The 20,959-nt window shown below is 41.0% G+C and overlaps 1 protein-coding gene across 4 annotated transcripts in view; it reads left to right on the forward strand.

Moving 5' to 3' along the window:
• The window catches only part of Mtcl1 (microtubule crosslinking factor 1), a 124,685-nt gene that overhangs the window by 82,214 nt on the left and 21,512 nt on the right, over positions 1-20,959 (forward strand). For 2 of the 4 annotated variants that reach the window (XM_076836777.1, XM_076836779.1), the window contains exons 7-10: positions 4,930-5,052; positions 8,336-8,566; positions 10,225-10,422; positions 18,740-18,907. In XM_076836777.1, coding sequence (XP_076692892.1) covers positions 4,930-5,052; positions 8,336-8,566; positions 10,225-10,422; positions 18,740-18,907 — 720 coding nt within the window. The remainder of the gene's footprint in view (positions 1-4,929; positions 5,053-8,335; positions 8,567-10,224; positions 10,423-18,739; positions 18,908-20,959) is intronic. The other 2 variants (XM_076836778.1, XM_076836781.1) reach the window with 1 other exon arrangement.

Below are 20,959 nucleotides of genomic sequence, written 5' to 3' on the forward strand. Positions count from 1 at the left end.
ATTTCCTAGCAGGGGTAATGGAGGTAATCTGGAGTTATGTGTCCTTTGTTCTTACGTCTTTATTCAAAAAGGCATTTTGCTCAGAAGACAGAACTCAAGTATGCAAACACATTCTATTTTTAAAATTTCTTAATGAAACGTGTTCTGAAATCCCTTTCATACTATTGTAGTGTTTCCTTTTATTAGAGGAGCTGAGCATGGATCCCTCATCAAGCCTGGGTGGCAGAGGCTGCCTGTCCCTGGTGTGGATATCACTCTGACAGACTTGTTCGGTCCTTGAATATTACATTGTGTTAAGGAATTGTACAATGGGCAGTTCCAGGAAGCAGAAAAAGCCTTTTAATGAAAACATCCCTAAGTTCACTGCCAACAATTGCCCTTCTATGAGGCTGTCGTGGACATGGCACACAAAGCTCCCATCAGTTAGCAGCACAGCCCAGCGAGAGAAGCCACTCTGTGTTAGACTCACACAGATTCCAGAGTCATTGGGGAAAAGACAAACATGGGCACCCTCCACCCCTGTACCCTACCCTTTGGAGATCAAACTCAGGATCTTGCACATGCTTATGCTAGGAAGCGCTCTTCCACGGAGCTACAACTTCAGCTGCAAACATGGACACTTTCATCCAGAATGAGGCTAACATGAAGCTGGGTGACATATTGCTAGCAGTTGTCTTTGCTCCCTGTTACATTGCCCTTTAAAAAAAACACTAATTTTGTCCTCAAGCCAATTACTTCTATCCCTGGGTGAACCTCCTTCAGAGCTCCTGGGAGGTTTGAGAGAGAAGTCCCATAGGACACCCAGCTTCAATGGTGTAAAAGAAACAACTTTTTGAATTTAAACAGAATATTTTTAAAAGAATCAGTTTTTCAACTCCCATTTGTGAAATGGTTCTCTTCTGGTTTTGGCCTTATGCATTTTCATATCTGAGGACAGGGGAAAGAAGACATGTTATTTTTGGAAGGTTGGGGTATTTAGCCAGGTTAGCAGTAATAACACCAGGAAGGAGAAGAAGGAAAAGTCCATTCTTATACATTAGCCCTTTTCAGTGGATAACAAATTGGTGTTAGAGGCTGGCTGTTCAGATGCCACCCTTCACTAGACCTAGGAAAGAAGAGGTATATTCAAGGCCAGCATTCTTCAAAACAGCCACAGTCAGAGAAAACTGAAGTCAGAATTCACAAACACTAACCCACCCACTATTGTAATTGTGCAGAAGTTAACTGTTAAAAAACCACACCCAACCTAAACAACAGCAAAACAACTTCAGAAGCACAAGCTCATCTCAGTAGATATTGGCAAGATGGTCCCACTGTGTCCTGAACTCTTCCCTGTCTTCAACCCATGGTTCCCATTAGGTCTTCTGAGGGAGACACATTTGTTAAGAGTACGCAGTGTTTAGAATGTTTCATATGGAATGTGCTAGGAGCCTTAAAAATAGTTCTGAATGAGAAGTGGCCAAGCATGGACACTGGTCAGATTTCACATATAAATGAAACCAAGCCTGTGCCCAGAGGATTGAGTTTCTGGGTCAGAAATCTCAAAGAGCTCTTCTTCCTAGCTCTCCCTTTTATCCTTTAATCAACCAAGCACACGGAACATCTGTGATCCCTTATGTCTCAGCTGTGAAATACCAGCCGCAGTGAAACTACGTGGGGTTTATGCCAAGTATTTGTACACATGCATTGACCTCATATACTGCTTTTGAAAGAGGTGGTACCAGAACTGGCCAAGACAAAATGGAACTCTCACTAGAAACAAAGTTGTGGCAATGGAAATCTTGTAGACTTATAACACACAAGTATCATTGGTGGTTATTATAGCATTCCTCTTTCTGTTTATTGAGATGGTGACATTATCTTCTTAAGGGTGGAAAGAATTTATAAGTCACTTTTTCTGGGGACGTTCAGGAAATTAACAATACGAATCATTCTGGGATTCGACCCCTATGGGCAGAAGGAGGGCACTGGATCTCAGAATGCTGGCTCAGGGTGAAGGGTGGTCATGATGTCAAGATTAATGTCTAGAAAGCCTTGGAAACAAGTGTGAATGGCACTCGTTTAAGTAAACTACCATATAGATCAAGGTGAATTTGTTTGTTATATAACCAGAATCTTAGGTAAGTGAGCAAAGGATGACTTTTAGAATAAAACCTTTGGGGAATTGATGGTAAAGGGAAGTATATTTTTTCCTAGAGGAAATGTTTATGTCATGTGAAAATGTTCCCCAGTTGTATGTGATTATATGCAGTCACGTGGCAATGGGAGTCATTCTAGACCAGAACTCTTGCCTTGGCATGTTTGTATTTTGTTTTTGTAACACTGGAGTGACATTGGCATCCCAGCCAGGAACCAGCTACCCATAGGAGTTTTAATATTTCATTAGCAAAAGTGGACCATACCGGATAATGAAACTTCTGATTGATCAGTAAGTTTCTGTTGTTAACCAGGCAACAGTCTACATGTGGATCTCAACGGTACTCTTCAAAGGTGTGTTTTAATCATAAGAGCATATTTTTAATCAAATGATGTTGAAGTATGAGACTATCTCTCTGTTTAAAAATAATTTAAATATTTATTAAGATTGAAGCCAACCTAATAGTTTAGGATAATACAGGGTTAGCATCCCTAATCTGAAATATGAAATGCTCCCAAATCCAAAACTTTCTGAGCATCCATGTGACTCTACAAGTGAAAAATTCCATACCATGAAGTCTTTGTTTCATGCACAAATTTATTAAAAACATTGAACAAAGTTACTTTCCATCTGTGTTTATAAGGTATATACAAAACATAAATGAATTTCATGCCTAGATTTGGGTCCCATTTCCAAGATATTTTATTATTCATATGCAAATATTCCATAGTCCATCCCCTCCGCCCAAAATATCCAAAACACTTCTGATTCCAAGCATTGTGGATGAAGGATACTCAACATATATAGAAATTAAATTAATAGATCTTTGGTTTTTCTTAAACAACAAGCTTGATTAGGATATCTGTTTTAATGTGAAATAGTCCAAAACTTTGGCTGGCACCTAATGCATTAAAATATGGAGAGTCTTTGCATCTTAAATTTGTGGAATAATTTGTAACTAAAAAGTAAAGCCAGCAGCTGAGCAGCCCAAGCTGCCTGAAAACATTCTTGCAGAAAACAACTGAATGGTAGAAGAGAAGACCCCTGAGGGTAGGGTTTGGGCAACTTCATCTATTACTGTAACCCCAATGCTTTGAACAGTGCCTGTATTGCAAGTGCACAGTGTTTGCTGAATAAAATGCTGCATAAAATATAAAACTCCTTTTATTTACATAGCTGAATTCCAAGAATAGGGAGTCTTCAAGGGTTGGAATTTATTTCAGAATTGAAAACAAGAGCAATATCTGGGTTAGGTGGGTGAATGGAAACAAGGGACAGAACCTTAGGCCCAACACAAGCTGGGAAAGAAATTCACAAGAGAAATATTTGCCTACTGGTTGCTGGGCAGGAGAGAGGTAGCAGGACACTTGTTTACACAGCATGGGCTCTGGTTGGGAGTGGGAGCCACAGCTGGCTCTCATATGGGATCAAGCTTTGAACTGATGTTACCACTTTGGTCCAGGAATCCTCAAGGAGAGGGACTTAAGTCTTACTGCTGGCTTCTGCAAGTGCAAAGCCAGTCTGGAGGCACATTCTTAACCAAGTGGCATGTGAGACCCATAGATAACTGCCCATTGAAGATGAACTCACCGTGCAAAACTTCAAACACACAAAGACACCCACCAACAGCAAGAGCTGGCAAGAATTCTAAGACCTTTAGATTGTAGGATTGTCAGACACCATATAAAAAGTGGGTTCAGAACTATTAAATATGCAGGTATATAGAAAAAAAGGGAAAATATCTATCATAAGATCACACATTTAAAATAAGAAAATATAATTTTTGGGAATGAAAAATTAGTTGAGATGAATTCAGTGGAATAAATTCCACATGTAGAGAAATGCCTCTTTTCAAAGAGAGTCCACATAGAAAAAACTGCAATAACAACTAGTAAATTAAGAAGCAGTTAATTCAGAAGTTCTTGAATTTCTTAGGGTTGGATGAGTTTAGATATCTTACTTGCAAATTTTTATCCCAAATTTGATGAAACCCCAGTGGGTCTGATTTTCTTTTCTTCCTTCTTTCTCCAAGAGCATCCCCCTCTACCCCCGCATTATTCCTTGTGCTAAGCGAACGGCTCTGCTGTTTTATTTTCTGCATTTCCTGTTCTTGGAGTATGATTTTTACTCATGACAGATTAGGAGAAGCAGTGGTCCTCAGTGAGAAGTAACAGATTAATTAAAGGTCAACAAAACAAGCCAGTAAAATGGCATGTGTTTTTATTGCAACAATCCACTCTCATTCCCAGTTTTGTATATCATCTGCCTCCAAGTAGCACAAAGCAGTGGGTAAAATGTCTTGCTTACATTTTAATGATGCCTGAGATTTTTAGTATGACAGTGTTTCCGACTCTGTAAAACACATTTCATTTCAAATTAGTGACTCTGACCACTTTCTCATGCCTATTTGGACTTTAAAGGTAGACTTTAACAATAAAAATAACAATAAGTGAATTCACAGATTTATTGGCCTGTTTGTAACCTGAAGTGTAATAAGTAGATCTTTGTGTGGTTCCTCTTGGGCAGTGTGTGCCACTGAAGCAGGGCAGGTGGAAGGGAATAATCCATCACCAGGTGACACAGATAGCTGTGGAGCCCCACACACCAGCTCCTCCTCATCCCGCCATCCCCAAAGTCCCAGGAAAGTTGCCGCAGAGTCACTCCACTGCTGCAACCCCGTGTGCCCTGTCTCTCTGTGTTTGTCTCGAGCTTGTGCAGATGTCTGTCCTGCGTTGTCACCTGAGGCAGAGTTCTTGTTTCCACTAAACCCCTTCCTTTATCCCACCAATCAGCTCAGGGGCCCCCCTGTTTTACCTGAGCAGAATGTATCGATAGAAGAGCTACAGGGTCAGCTCGCGCAGGCGGCCAGACTGCATCAAGAGGACACAGAGACATTTACAAACAAGATCCGTAAGGTAAATATTAACGCGGATTTCAGCATGACCGCTTCTTGGTCTGCAGAGCCCCTCAGGAGATATGCCATGATGCATTTTAAAAGAATGCTGCCTGTCCTGTACAGACCCACAGGCATATAGAAAGGTTACCCAATTGAGCTACCCCCTCTCAGATGTGCCAAAAAGACAACTATCCACCATTTTGTTCTGGAAGACACATTTCAGCACTTTGGTTTCCCCTGTCTAAGCATTGTGAGGATGCCTGAATCCACAAATAGTACCAAATCCCAAATATATTACTTTTTTCCTATACAGTACATATATACCTATCATGAAGTTTAACTTATAAGTTATGCACTGAACAGGATTAACAATAATATGTGATAAAAATAGAATCATTATAACACTATACTATAATAAATGTTACTTAAAATTTAAGAATTGGCCATTTCTGGGGTTTTCTAGGTAATATTTTTGGAGTGTGACTGTAGGTAACTGAAACTTCAGCAAACAAAACTACGGATAAGGGACAATGGTTGTGTTTTACATGAAGGTACCAGGAAAGTTTTCCACATATCTGATCTAAACTTTACTATAGCAGTACCAACAAGGCAACTGACATAAAACAAGGACCTTAAATGCAAGCAGACAGGGAAATGTGTCTATCACCTTGGTCAATGTTAAGAGAATCTTCGGATAGGAATATCAACTCATCCTAAACTGTCGTCTTCAAAAATACTGCCACTAATTGAGCTGTGGCCTGATTAACTTCTAGTAATTTTAGAATAACCTATTATAGGCTAATTATTCTTTATCCACTAAATCCTTTCCCAGAGCTCTTAGTAGAAGGGATTCACAGGTAACAGGCACTCTGGCTCTAGGCCTCCTGAGGATAGTCCAGTCCTTGACACCCTGCATCTAATTAAGCTATAAACAGATATGTAAGTTCAGAATTCCTATCACTGCTCTTTTCCCCTTGCATTTGCTGTTGAAAGATAGCTGTCGTTTAAAATGAAACAAAGCAGTTGATATTGAATAGTGGACCTTGATATTCTATCATGCAATATACTATGCAAAGTAAGGTTCCTGGTATATCCAAGAATTTATTTTGGCAAGGAATATGTGCTGTATGTATATGCCTCCAGGGTGACTCAGGCCAAGAGGATCTAAATGGGTCACAAACTGATTAAAGGATCACCTGCTACACTTTGCAGCTTAGGGAGGTTAGAGTTGAACAGCAGGGAATGAATATTCTCTGCTATCCTCTCCCCCAAGAGGCATACCCCTTTTCAGATGTTTTGCTTATAAATCAAGTTTCACTATCATTACCAAAGGAAAACAATTCCATATTGTACAAACGACCAATTCCTAACTAATTAAAAAGATCTTTTTAAAGCATTGTACCAAAAATAGTTTGAAAAGGTAGTTTATCTCTGGAGATGCTGATAGTGCAATGGTAGAGTCTCAGGTATGTCTAGTACTTGGATTAATGAGAAAGGAGTATTTTGAAGCAGAGACTTAAGAAATGAAGAGATATTGTCCTTCAGGTTTGTTCAAAAGTTAAAGGAAGTTGTTCCCTAACATAGTCATAGGGCTGAAGGTCAGATCTGATATTTGGGAAGCACTTGGAGGCTTGGAACAAAGGAGTCAGAAAGGGCAGTATGTATGTGTGTGTGTCGGGGGGTGTCAGAGTGAGCCAGGACAGGGTGCTACAGATAGAGGGGTATGAGAATGGCCCCTTGAGATGTAGCACCCCTCAAAATGTTACCTCGAGATCTTTCTATAGCATCTCGGGGAAAGAGCTGTGTTGGCTTCATGTGACCCCCGAGGAAGCTGGATTTTTCCCTCAGTGAGGCAGGTGGCTGAGACAACAGCAAGTGAGGGATTTTGGTGTGCCAGGCTGCCCCCACTTTATCTGAGCTTGTATACACAGGGTGATAGCCAGCGGTGGAACTCGCAGACTGCCTAGGTACTGGATAAAATTGCCACTTTCAGCCTGAAGTACAATAGATAACCATTGTCACCACAGTAGCCACAGAGACAATTGCATAGATCCACAGATATTCCCACAGCCACTTCTGTCTCCCCCTGGCCTTTATTTAGCACATTAGCCATATTGGTGTCATCTTTATGGTGTCATCTTTAGCATATTGGTGTCACCTTTAGGCAGCCATAGTTCTAGCCTCAGGTTCCTCAGAAATAATGTAGTTTTTTAGGATAAAAGAAATCACTCCCTTTTTGGCACAAGACAGAATGTTATATTAAGAGAGGACAGCTGATAATGACCAGGCTGCCATTCTAATCTTTGTTTGGGAGGTGGGGTGGGTCTATGGAATAGAAACCTTTAATCTCATGCATCACTTTAGCTAATATAAATATTATTCTTGTGCCCTTATCTTCAAAATACAATTTTACTTACACCCTCTTGCTTAGTCACTATTGACACATAATAATCATTTGTCTCTTGGAAGAGTGCCACCACACATGGTGGCGGGCACCTGTAGTCCCAGCTTCTTGGGTGGCTGAGGCAGGAGGAGTGCTTGAGCCCAAGAGTTTTGAGTCCAGCCTGGGTGGTGTAGAGAGAAACTCTCTCAAACTGAAGAAAGACAACAAAACAGGCACTTAGAGCTCAGGTGGAAGATTCTTCTTTTTCAGTAATGCTTTTATTTCCCTAAGAAAATCTACTATGCATATCTAATAAGTAGGTTCAGCCTTCAGTGTGGAAGTAAGTACTTAGTTTCTTGTTTGCTGACCATTGTATGCAGCTAAAAAAAAATTCCTTCTGGCTTTAACTGCTGTGCTCTCTGGCTCTTGGTGGGCCTTCTCTTGGCTAGGTATTCTCTTTCTATGAGGGGTTTTGGGGAACTAGGGGTCTCAGGAAATAAAAGAAAAGGCTTTCCATTTTATTTCTTCTTTATAATTGCAGTGCACCCTTATGTGCCAAGCTCAGGCACAGTGGGATCTACTTAAATGGCATTTGAATCAGCTGCAAGCCATTCATCAAAGAAACAGTTTTTTCTGAAGGGGTTTAGAGACATCTAGGAACACCATGAGAGACTGGCAGGGAGAAAATGGTTCTAATACCTTTCTTTGAAATAGCATCTGCTTCTGAATCTTAAAGCTCATGAGATTCTATACATCATATGCACCTCAAGTTGTTCATCACTCTAAACTTATGGGGGTCCTGTGTTTCTCATCTCCTTTGTAAGATGGTCTAAATTGAATGGCAGTTTGCAGTTGGTTGGGTTTAGGTGGCAAATTGGAATGAGCCTTGTGTCAGTCTTTCCCTTTGATTTCATTCAAGATGGAGGAGGAGCACCTCTATGCCTTGAGGTGGAAGGAGCTGGAAATGCACAGTCTGGCTTTGCAGAACACCCTCCATGAGCGAAACTGGAGTGATGAGAAGAACTTGCTGCAGCAGGAGCTCCGGTCCTTGAAGCAGAACATCTTCCTCTTCTATGTCAAACTCAGGTGGTTGCTGAAACACTGGCGGCAAGGGGAGCAGATGGAGGAGGGAGGAGAGGATTTCACGGAGGTAAGGCCATCCATAGAGTTCATTTTATTTGCATCTGTTTTGTTCTTGACCCTAGACACTGCTGTCCCTTCCCCTACACATAAAGCCATATCCTGTTATTTTTAATTATTTTGTCAATTTCAGTCCAAGCCATGGAAATGCAATGGCTTATCCTGTTATATATGAAACCAAGAATTCCATGCTGTACTTGGAACTAGTTTTGTGAGTATCCTGGTCTATAACTCCTTTCTGCAATGAAGTTTTGAGGTCATCTCCTTTGTTCTTGGTTTATTAATTCATTGAAGTTATCACCATGAGGTCCTTTGTCATCTCATTCACCTTTGGTGGTTTATATAAGCTGGTTCTAGAATATCTGCTCTCCTTTCTGTTATACTTTACGTTTTCAGATGCTAGAGCCTGTGACAGCCATAAGGGTCTCTTCTAAGTCTCACATGGGTCACTTTGTCACCTCTGAAATTCATATATATTCTTCCCTTTATGTCTTAATTCCTGAATCCAAAACAGCAATGGCACAGAGTTATTTGCTTTCTGATTGATTTTTTTGTTGTTGTTGCTGAAATTAGAGTGACCTCTAGCTCCACAGGCTCTGTCCTCGCTTTGCGTTTTGGTTAGCATAGGCCTGGAACTGCTGACCTGTGCATTCTGTCCATCCACACCCAGACTACTTAACCTGTTTAAGGCATTGTAAATAGCTGGTTTCCTTTGAACCAACAAAGACCTTTTGTCTGCTTCCCACTCTAGTGAACAGGGTATGTAATTTAAAGTTGTCCTGTGAATGGTGGGTGATTCTCTTTCCTCAGGGTAAAAAAGTTTTTAAAAATTAATTCACCCAGCTTCCAAGTGTTCATGACAGGGAAAACCTTTGCTAGGAAAGGCTAGAAATAAGGTTTTCTATTGGTCAATACTATAGAATTCCTCTAATTTATAAAATTATAGCTAGAAGCAATACTAATTTATAAGAAGTAAAATGTCTCATTAACCTTTTCTAATAAATGGGTCACCCACACTATGCCATTTAAATGGAAGAAGGGTCAATGAGAGAAATAGCCAAATGAGCATCTTAGGGGGAAGAGGCAAAGAAGGAAAGAACTTGGTAATCCATTAAGTGGATAGTTAGCCTCAAACAATAGTTTCAATAGTCCCAACCACTTCAGGAGGCTGAGGCAGAAAGATCCCTTGAAACCAGCAATTCAGGGCCAGGCTGGGCAATACAGTGAGACCCCATTAAAAAAGAATCAGTTGGGCTGGGGTTGTAGCTCAGTGGTATAGTGCTTGCCTAGAATATGTGAGGCACTGGGTTTGATCCTCAGTACCACATAAAAATAAAAAATAAAATAAAGGTATTGTGTTTATCTACAACTAAAAAATAAATTAGCCAGGTGCAGTGGCTCACGTCTGTAATCCCAGTGGCTCAGGAGGCTGAGGCAGGAGGATCTCAAGTTCAAAGCCAGCCTCAGCAACTTAGCAGTGCCCTAAGCAACTTAGTGAGACACTATCTCAAAATAAAAATAAAATAAATAAAAACAGGCTGATGATGTGGCTTAGTGTTAAAGCACCTCTGGGTTCATTCCCTGATTACATACATACACACACAAAATCAGACTGTATTGCAAAAGGATGAGGGCAAAGCTATGATCATCATATGCTACTCATTTCAGGGTGAGCATCCAGAGACCCTCTCTGAGCTTGGTGAGCTTGGAGTCAAGGGGAATCACCAAGTGGATGGACCAGACCAAGATGATGGTGACCAAGGCTCTGGCTTTCCAGTGGGGGAGTGTTCCCCACATGTCCCCGTGCAGCTTGGTGATCATGGATCACGGCTACAGGCTGTGGATGGGGGACCACTCCACAGGCAGGTGGGTGTCTAGATCAAACCCATCCTTCTGTCTACCCCTGGGAAAGGAGACTCCCCAAGCCACATTTGTGCCATCTTATTACAAGTTCCCAAGTCTGGTGTTCCTGGTAGCAGGAAAGTCCTCTGACTGTGGCCACCTGCTGATGTTTGTGATGCTGGATTTTTGCTATAAATCATATTGTTCAGCCTTTTATCTTAGTATCAGCCCATTAATTCATCTGTCTTACCCATATAAATAAGGGTAGTAGTCAGATCAGATCAATAGAATCCAGCAAATATATCATGGGAGGAAAAAATGTATAGAATCAACTTGGACTTTTAAAACTGACCATTCTTGCAAGGAAGTGGGAACACTGAATACAATGCTTCTATCACAGCCAGAGAAAGAACTTCCAGGGCTTTTTCACTGTCATTAGCTGAACAGCAATTGCCAACATCACTGAATTGACAACATAATTTGTAAGGAAAAAAGAACAATGTTTTTTAATTTAAATTCTCAACTTATATAAAGTCTCTCAAGTTCTCTTTGGCCACTCGAAACACAATGTTCCAAATAAAAATATTTGATGAAACCCTTGAAAAAAATAAAAGTATATACCAAAAGAGTGCTTTTTAGTAATTATAAGTTTTTCTGAGCCCCACAGAAATAGACCCTGTTTTATAAACCAATAGATACTACTGATAACATATAATGTTTTTTTTTTTTTCATCTGGATGCAGCTATAGTAGATTTGGAAGATTGAGGTCTTGGGAGGAATTGAGAGACCCTATAGTAAAGCTATCTCACTCTCGGACTTTGAGTCCCTTCTGACTCAACTTTTCTTCTAGAGGGCTTGGACAGCCAAGCCAGAGCTCCTGTGCTGCTCCCCCAGCCCCCCAGGGTGTCTGTGTCCTAGGGTGAGGACACAGCCTACTGGACGCTGGGCATTGGGTGCGGCCTCAGCCTCAGGCATTTCTGAGCACTCCCTCTATGCTGGGCTCTGCAGCTGCTGCTCCTCTCACTCAAGCCTCTTCTGCCCAGAGCCACTGTGGGTCAAGTGGGAGGAGGTTGTCATCAGGACTTTGGCCCAGATCCAGATGAGGAAAGCTGTGATGTTCTGAGCCCAGATAGGAGGAATTTGGGGTTTTCTCCCCAACGGCTCTCTCTCCATATATAAATCATATTTCATACCAAAACAGCTGTTTCCCTTGTACAACTATTCACCTTTCATTCTCCCTGAATAATGTGACTCAAGAAATGGAACAGACTTTCAAGGGAACCTTTACCCATCATCTCAGGAGGTGCATCATTATGAGGGTGTCTGTGGGGAGGTTTTAGATCATGGAAGAAGTTTCCCAGCAATGATCTAGTTAGAAACTAAAATCTTACTTTGCAAATAATGCTTTCAAATCTAGTAATTTTATTATTTTTAAAAGATGTCAATCAGTCCACAAAAATATCTGTGATTAACTCAGATGGTATTCCTTGATGGCCAGTTATACATAACCTGCTGCATCTAAGACCACTTGGTGGGTGTTTCCCACACATGCATCCAAATGCTTTGGAAAAGGAAAAAAATGTAACACATCTGGTTTTGTAAACAACAGTCATGGAAAATGTTACCCTTGGGGTGGAAAATAATGTAAAGTAAGTCAGTTGGAACCACCCATTCAGTATATTTTAATGTTGTTTCCCTTTGCCTTCTGTTCTTTCCAACACTAATTTTTCATGATTGCCCTTAAAAGTGAGGCAGACATATGAGTTTCCATTACATATAGCATGCAGTAGAAGCACCCAGATGGGCTGACTGTGTAGCATCCAGATAGTCGAAATCAGGTTTGTTTTTCACTGGATTCATCTGTCCACAGTAGTGAAAGCAGAGCTCTGTGTGCACAATGCCATATGTCCAAGGACAGAAGATTAATGAGCTCTACTGTAAGCGACAGCTGGTTTACTGAGAGTGAACATTCTTGATTAGAAGATTTGCCTCTCTGTTAGTGGTGTGGGTATTAGCCAGGAAGCCTGGATGCAAGAGCCAGCCCACGTGTCTTACAGACCTGCTGTGCAGAGCTGGGGCCTCTTCAGAAGCATGAGAACCTCATAAAGCATTAAACAGCTTGGGAAACAGGGCCAAATCACTTTCTCAAGGATAAATGAGCAAGTAACAAAATTTCTCGGGCCTTGGTTTTTGATTTGTGTCATATCACACATTCTCATTGTTGAGTGTAGTAGATGGCAACATTTATCATGTCCAGAGAGAAAAAATAAAATTACATGTACCAGTGTACCTTGGGAACAATTCAGGGAAGATCATCAGGTTGGCAAACATTTGGCTCTGTTCCCTGCTTCCCAGTCTTCAGTTACATGATCTTGTGGCGGCGACCTGGTTATTCTTGAGCACAATAAGCACTTTGAGTTTGTCTCTCTACCTGAAAGAACAGAAGCCAAGAATGCATAAGAGCCAGGTGGATGGTTCTCACTGTGCTCCAACACACTTGCTGCTTTTTTGTTGGGCATTTAAGGTGAACATTCCTAAGGCTGTTTATGCATTTTTTACTTCTTAGTAGTTCCTGAAGGTTAGGGTTTTTAACTCAGGTGATTTGTGGTGCTGGAATTGTGACCCTATGGTTCTAACAACTAGTCTTTCTGGCATTAGGTTAATTAGAAAATAATTAACTTTTTCATTCAATAATGTGACATACATAATGAGCTGAGGTTGTGGCTCAGTGGTAGAACATTTGCCTAGCATGTGTGAGGCACTGGGTTCAATTCTCAGCACTGCATATAAATAAATAAATAAAATAAAGGTTCATTGACAACTAAAAAAAATTTTAAAAAGAATGTGACATACTATTCTTAATTAAAACAAATAAGTATAAAATGAAGAACCTAACATAAAATTCATAGCCTGGGCTAAAAGAATGATGTTTCATATCTGTCTCTAAGGGTTCATCTGCTACTGGTCCCTGAAGCATCTCCCCCAGTCCAGCCTCAGGGCTGAGTAGAATCTGAATACCTGAGTAGAATCTTGTCCCTAACCTAGGGCTCGGCTGCAGTGTTGGTACCTGGAGGGGCTTCCCTGAAAGTCAGCTCTGTCCTCCAGCCACAGAGCCTTTGGTTTCCTGGTCCTGGATCTTTCCCAGCTCCAGTACTAGCAGTAGGACTTTCTGGCTGTCTTCATCCCCTCTTTATGTGTTACAGAAGATTTAAAAAACAACTTCCTTAAAGATCTCTTCTGTCAAATGAGGCCTGTATGTCAGAACTGTGAACTTCCCTGATTTTTTTTTTTTTTAAATAAGAAAGCTCTCCTCTCGAGTCTAGATAGCATTTACATTTCCATTTTGCATAGTATACCATTGTTACTTCTTTGGACTCCTCAGCTTTACAGCCTGACCTAGGAGACATGCCAGGGAACCAGACCAGAGTTCATAATTGTGAAACACGTGATTTAATTTTTTTTTTCTTCTTCCACATTTTTTATTGGTACATTATAGATGTACATAATAAAACACTTGATTTTGCTATGTATTTATTAATATTTCTATGACTCTGTAAATAGCACAAGCATAGATAAAAATTCATATGTACCTGAGGGTACTCTCTTTGCCCTTCATCCTGCCTTCCAGAGTTAAACACAGCTGGCTGTTTACAGTATACTTTCCAAAGTGGTAAAGCTTTAAGCCTTGCTAAGAATTGATTTCTTCCCAAAGGGCCACCTGATTTTCATCAGACCTTCCCTGATTTCTTAGGCCTGTGAGCTGACGACTCAATGTTTATAAAGTATTTAACATGTACTACACTAATTCTTTCACATACCATATTTGTTCTTGGTGAAAATTATGAAGAACGCAGGCACAGAGCCCTCCTGAATGGTACCTTGGGCACATTCTTGCCCAGAGGGTAAAGGACTTTTGTACATAAATGAAACTATCATTCCTGAAAACTTCCATCACAAATTATATTTTCAGGGTCAGTCTTAAATGGCCCATTCTCTTTTATCTGTAGAGGGAATATTGGTTTTAGAAAAGAATCTTAAAATTAGTCTGAATGTAACAGTGAAGGTAAGAAGGACAAATGGCTTATTTATAAAAATGTTGCTGGATGTGTGAATGTTTCTGGCTAATCTCAAGGTAAAGGTCTTGGGTAAAGGTCTTGTCTCAGCTTCCTGCTCATGAGGAGTTGTCTTTACTGAATGCTGCATAAAGTCCCCCTCTTTTGTGTATCGAGTAGAACTATGCATACATGGTTGGGGGTCAGGGCAGCTACTGTAGCATTGCAGAATTCCCCTGCCTGTGTGGGATAACATAAGTAAGTAGGAGGCTGAGGCCATCAACTCTATTTTGTGACTGGCTTTTTGTGGGTCAACCATAGCAGCAGGTCAATATGTCTACTTTAACTTTAGATTAAACCTGCCTCCAAAGTTAATGGATCTGAGGCAAGCCAAGTAGAGCTAATGGTAGTATGATTCCATCTGATGCACATCTTAGAAAACTATGAGTCTGAAAAATAGCTGGCATTGTATCACAAATATATGGGCATATTACCTTATCTAATACTCCCCTTTTACTTTCTATGAATAATTTTTATTGTAGACTTGCATAGCAGTCTGATTGTTTAAAAGCCAGTTTTGAACCTGTTATAAAGTGTGACACATTATAGTGCAACAAAGCTCCTGATCTCAATTTTAGGATTATTTTAAGCCTTACCCAAGAGAGATGAGCCACGAAGGGCAGAAATGCCTTTAGAGAAGGAAATGGTGAAGCCTTTGCTAGAAAACCAATCAGCTGATCTGTGAAGAGATTGGAAGGTTGTGTTTTTGAGTTGAACCTTACCTGTACTTCACAAATGTACAAGCCAAAAGGTTGCACAGCTGGGCGTCTGGCACAGAAGGTTCTGAAAGCTCCATATCCAAGGTGATTTTCAGTATTAAAAAAAATCTAAGTGGGTCTGAGTCTTAATTTGATTCCTCACTTGATTTTGGTCATCATTTTACCCATTGCCTGGCCCAGCAAGGGGCACCACCAGGGGAAAAAAATGAATAAAATGACCTTTCAACATTTTTTCAGGATAGCTTACTGTTATTTCCCTTGATATAGGAAATGAAATTAGTTTCATAGAGATTAGATGGCTTTTCTAAGGCAAAGTTAAAAGAAAAACCTTGGCAAGATATAATGTCAGAATTTGAATATTCCAGGGGTGGTTTGTCTGACCTTAGTGGTGATGGGCCTAAATTGTGGTCCAGGCTCTTATCTCCTTAACAGAGACCTTGGTAATCCCTGAGTCACTAGAAATAGTTTTTCTTTTGCAAAACAGGGAGCATGACAGTTTGCACCCCATATTGAGGTGAATTGTAAATAAGGTCCTATAGGTAAATAACTGAGCAAAATTCCTGGCACATAGGAAATAATATTAGTGATCGTTGTTACTGTTTTATATTTTATATATATATATATATATATACACACATATATACATATATATTTATTTTAGAAAAATCATGCTTACCCATGGCTCATTATGGTCTCTAGAACTATTGAGCAAAATTCCTGGCACATAGGAAATAATATTAGTGATCGTTATTACTGCTTGAATCATGCTCACCCATGGCTCATTATGGTCTCTAGAGCTATTGACCCAAACATCGATTCTGACTGTTGTGCATTCACAGCAGAAGTTGCCCTGGATTCCTGCCATGTCACACACTGCTCCTGGGTGATTATGATAACAAATACCAGTAGCGTGGATGCTCTGGGTTCTTATTCTATTTCCCCCAAAGCACTTTTGGAGCTCATTCTATGTTGATTAATATTGTCCTGGGATCTTAGGATATTTTGTTGGTTACTCTGACCTACATATGCATAAATTTTATTGAATCTGATATCTACTAATATCAAAAAGTACTTGCTTTGCATCCAGAGAAACCAAAATTTTAATTTGCCAAAGGACTATAAAGTTCTGATTCTATTGTTATTAGCAGTCACATGACATAGGGGCTAAGAATAGCACATATTGAACCATATATGGATTGGGATTCATGGAAAGTTATGATTATGTAAAAATGTATTATGTGTGGTTCTTTACTTTCTCTTTGGTGAAAATTAGATGACAGCCCCAAAGACTGAATCAAATTTATTTTCATTATTTTATGCTTTAAATTCTTTTGATGCAAAAAGTATTGATTTTTATGATGGAACTATTAAGAAAATATCATAAAATGCACGTTTTTATCAAATTCTCTGAGAAGATGTACATTTCTAAGAAGAGTGTCAAAACACCTCTTCATCAATTGCATTTATATAATTTTGGTTTTTATATACTTTTATGTTTTTAAATATTCTTGGTGTGGAATTCTGAAAAATTGTTCTGCATTTAGGTTTCACACAGTTCATGAGCCTCTATCTTCTTGAGTGTAGTGGTAACTTATTTATACTCAGATGGTTGGAAGGATTGTAGGATCCTTAGAAGGTTCTCTGTCTGATGAAATTTTCAAATGATAACTTATTTGTGCTCTTACTGCCTTTTGTTCTGAGTAAAAGTTATTGTTCAAGATGAGAAAAACTCAAGAGCAATGAATACTAACAAATAGGCTTTTCTCCTCCATCACAGGTCTACTCTATCTGATATTTTTTTAAGAGAGAGAGAGAGAGAGAATTTTTTTTACTATTTATTTTTTAGTTATTGGCGGACACAACATCTTTGTATGTGGTGCTGAGGATCGAACCCGGGCCGCATGCATGCCAGGCGAGCGTGCTACCGCTTGAGCCACATCCCCAGCCCTCTATCTGATATTATAACTTCTTAAATTACAAGGACAACTACAGAGTTTTCAGTTAATTTGCTTATATTAAGTAATTTTCTAGTCTATCTGTATTTAAATCTAAACATATCCCAGGTATCATAAATTCTTCTCATATTTGTATAGCCTTTTGTGTGTGTTGAGGGGATCAGCTAGATGGTTTTAGAAGGACAACTAAGAAGACTTGTGAGCATGCAGAATCTGAGCTGGACCCCATGCCCTTGCTAATTGGGGCAGTGAGGCTCACTGAGGATGGGCTTCTGCCTGAGAGTGTGTGCTCTGTCTTGTTGAAATTGAGCTTGTCTGCATGTAACCGGACTTAGAGTTTTTATTCCTCCTGCTTCATAAGTGAGCCAAACAAGAGTATCCTGGGAGCCCAGGACGTACTCTGGTGCTTTTTGCTTGAGACAAGAGGCCCACATGGTCTGTATTAACAAGGAATCATAATTGACTCAGTGTATTTAATTCATTTGGACAAACCTTTCTGATATAAAACTATGCTGGCACAATTAAGATAGAAATCATGGTTTTGAAATTCACCTTCAAACTGGACAGGTCTTAGGAAATATGTCTTTTATGTGAGATATAAACAGGTCGGTAATAAAAACCCATTCTCCCTTGACCAGACATGTCTGCATGCTTAACCTGAGCCAAGGATTGTGCAGAACACTGGAGATGTGGGGGTGGGTTAGGTCTGCCTCTCCCTCAGATGCATACAGAAGTGGTAATGGTGGTGGGACAGGAACAAGATGAGCAAGTAGAGGTGGTTGTCATTCATGAGATTAGTGAGACCAGTGCAGAGTACTGAGGCAGAAAGGGGAGGGCTAGTAATTCAGTTTCAGGGGACCACAACAAAGCCTGCAGAAAGCAGGGTAAGCATTTTACTATTGGTTCTAATTGTGATCCACCCAAAGTACCCTCCCAACCTCATGCCATGCTTGTCGCTGATAAAACATTTTGGTGACCACAGTCCAAGTATGGCCACCCTATAAATATAGGAGTAACTAGGCCTTCATGATTTCTCTTCTAGTCTGACAGCCATCACTAGAGTGAAAGCATGTATGGAGGAGAGTATGGATCTCGTATGGATCTTGAATGGATGGATCTTCTCATGTGCGCAACCCCATGGCAGAGCAGCAGGCACAACTCAGTTCTAGATGTCTGAAGGCTCATAGGGTGTCCTGGCAACCCTGGCTTTAGAGCCACCTGTGATTTTCTGCTGTTTCCTCATTTCTGCCCCTTGGGGCCCTGGGTACCTCTCTGCTTCAGGTGCCCACAGCATTGGCCTAATTTTCAGCCCCTGAATGCAGCATAGTACAGGCGAAGCCTTCCCTCAGCCTCTTCTGATCCAGCAGTCCCCAGGAGAACAATGGCCAGCAATGAGATCCTTTGCTCTCACCTAAGTGTAGACCACCCATCTACCCTGCACTCTCTGCCAGCAGCACCTGGGAAGCAGCCCCAGGGCCCATTGGCTGCGAGAGCCTCTCTTTTTCTAAATAATGGATACTCTTCACTGAGGCAACTGACCTGCTGTTCCCACAGGTGGTGGAAAACCAGCAGCTGTTCAGCGCCCTCAAGGCCTTGCTAGAAGACTTTCGCTCGGAGCTGCGGGAAGATGAGCATGCCCGGCTGCGGCTGCAGCAGCAGTATGCCAGCGACAAGGCCGCCTGGGACATGGAGTGGGCTATGCTCAAGTGCCGCTTGGAACAGGTACCCATCGCACTTGGGTCTCCCTGCTCCTGACCGCCATGTTTCCACTGTCCTGTCAAGGATGGGTGGGGAAGAAGCACAGATTGAGCTCCCATGATAGCCCTGATCCAGGAGAAAGGAGAGGAATGGCTACTTGTGGCCTCCTTAAATTTAGTGCCCAGCCTTTCCCAGACCCCTCATGTTTCTTAATATTCCCCCATCCTCAAGCATGAAACACAGCCTCCATAAGGAGCATTTATCATAGCTTTATTCATCCATTCTGCACTCAACAAGGTTGTAGGGCTCACCATAGGAGGATGACCAGCTTGAAGTTGTCATCATGCTGAGCTGACATAAATCTGGACAGGAGAAAGCAGGAGCAGACTGTGGTTTAGTGATCTCTGAGAAAGGTGAACAAATGCTAATCCTTTAGATTTTCCAAAATATTGGAAAGAGCTTGTAGACCTTCCATTGTATGCCCTTGGAAGCCCCATCAGTTCCTATCTCCTTTTTACACCAAAGGAAACCGAGGCCCAGAAGAAACAACTTGATTCAGATCTCAGCCATATAGTACTGCAGGAGCCCAAGTGTCCTGCATCCTCTGAGATTTCATGCCCCAGCTATAGAGTTAAGATCAAACAACAAGAGACAACCTTTCTTAAGTGTTTCTTCCCTGGAAATCCTTTAAAGTTAGATGTTTCCTATAGTGTGCTGCTCATAATCTCATTCAGCTCCTTGAATATGAGGAGGGAAGGAAGAATTGTATATCTGTGATCATCTATTTCCTAGGCTCTGTTTGGAGGCAAACCATAAAGTCATTAAAATTTTATAGGAATTGGCTCAGTCATGAAAGAAAAAAAAAGTAGACATCTTTTGATCAGTCTTGATAAAAGACAAAAAGGGTCTTTCATGTCCCCAACTCTCTTGGTCCCTACAATGTTCACCTGCACTGCCACCTGGCCCCAGATACCCACAGTTCACCTACATTGTCACCTGACCCCAGCAACAGTGGGGTTGGGCTAACAGCCCTGTGTGGAGCCAGGGATACCAATATTCCAGGTCAGACCCATCAGGTGTTAGAGCCATGAGCTGGTGTGGGTACTGTCCGCTGCTGGTAGGGGATGCTCACTGGATGCTCTATTTATCTTGGTACACAGCATGCAGAGTCAGCCACGGAGGAGAAATGAGTAAGCATGCTCTCTGATTAGCTGCCTTTAAACCTATTTAAAGATATGTGCTCGGGGTAAAGGGTGCTAAATATTTTCAGAGATACAAGCGTAGCTAAAGAAGGGAGATATAATCTTTGATGCAAGCCAGTTTCAAAACATTTCATCTTTGTTTTAGAGCAACCTGGTATCTGCCCACGTGTTTGCTACAAACAAAGCCTCAGGGAGAGTCACCACACACCAAGAAACAAAGCTAGGACTTCAAACCTAGAAGGCATTGGTACTAGGTAGACCTCTTCTTCTGCCCAAATTGTTTAGGAAGTTTCTTCAACATATGAAGCCCAAGAAGCAATGAATGCGGACTAGGGCTAGTCCATATGTAATCATCCCATCTTGATCCACTTCTACCTACATGCAAAACAGTTTAATTCTAAAATTTAAATATTTTCTTTCAGTGAAGCCCATCTTATGTCAGTTCCCAAGTTGGTGATTGTTTTAACTGACATGTAAGTCAGACCTTGTTCCAGCTGCTGAGGATTCAGCAATAATACCACATTCCTCAAAGGGGCTTCCAGTGCAGTGAGGCTATTGTTCATAGTGGTACAGAAAGTACCTGCTTGCTTGTGCATGGCCCATGAGGAACTGGAGCAAGCAGGCCACACACCTCAGCTTGAGGCCCAAGGAAAGTCACTGGTGTAGGTGCTGAGAATGAATCAGAAAGGATGGCTGGGAGTTGCTGCATGCAGAAGGAGAATGAGGTTTTTTATTATTATTATTACAAGCAAAAAAAGGGGACAACATGAAGAAGGGAATGTGGCTCATTTGAGGAGCTCAGATATGAGGAGGAAAAAAGAGTGTTGAAAGAATTGATAACTGAAATCTCAGTTTTTTCATGGAAGTTTAGATT

This window comes from Callospermophilus lateralis, chromosome 17 (assembly GCF_048772815.1).
Source record: "Callospermophilus lateralis isolate mCalLat2 chromosome 17, mCalLat2.hap1, whole genome shotgun sequence".
In the NCBI taxonomy this organism is placed as follows: Eukaryota; Metazoa; Chordata; class Mammalia; order Rodentia; family Sciuridae; genus Callospermophilus; species Callospermophilus lateralis.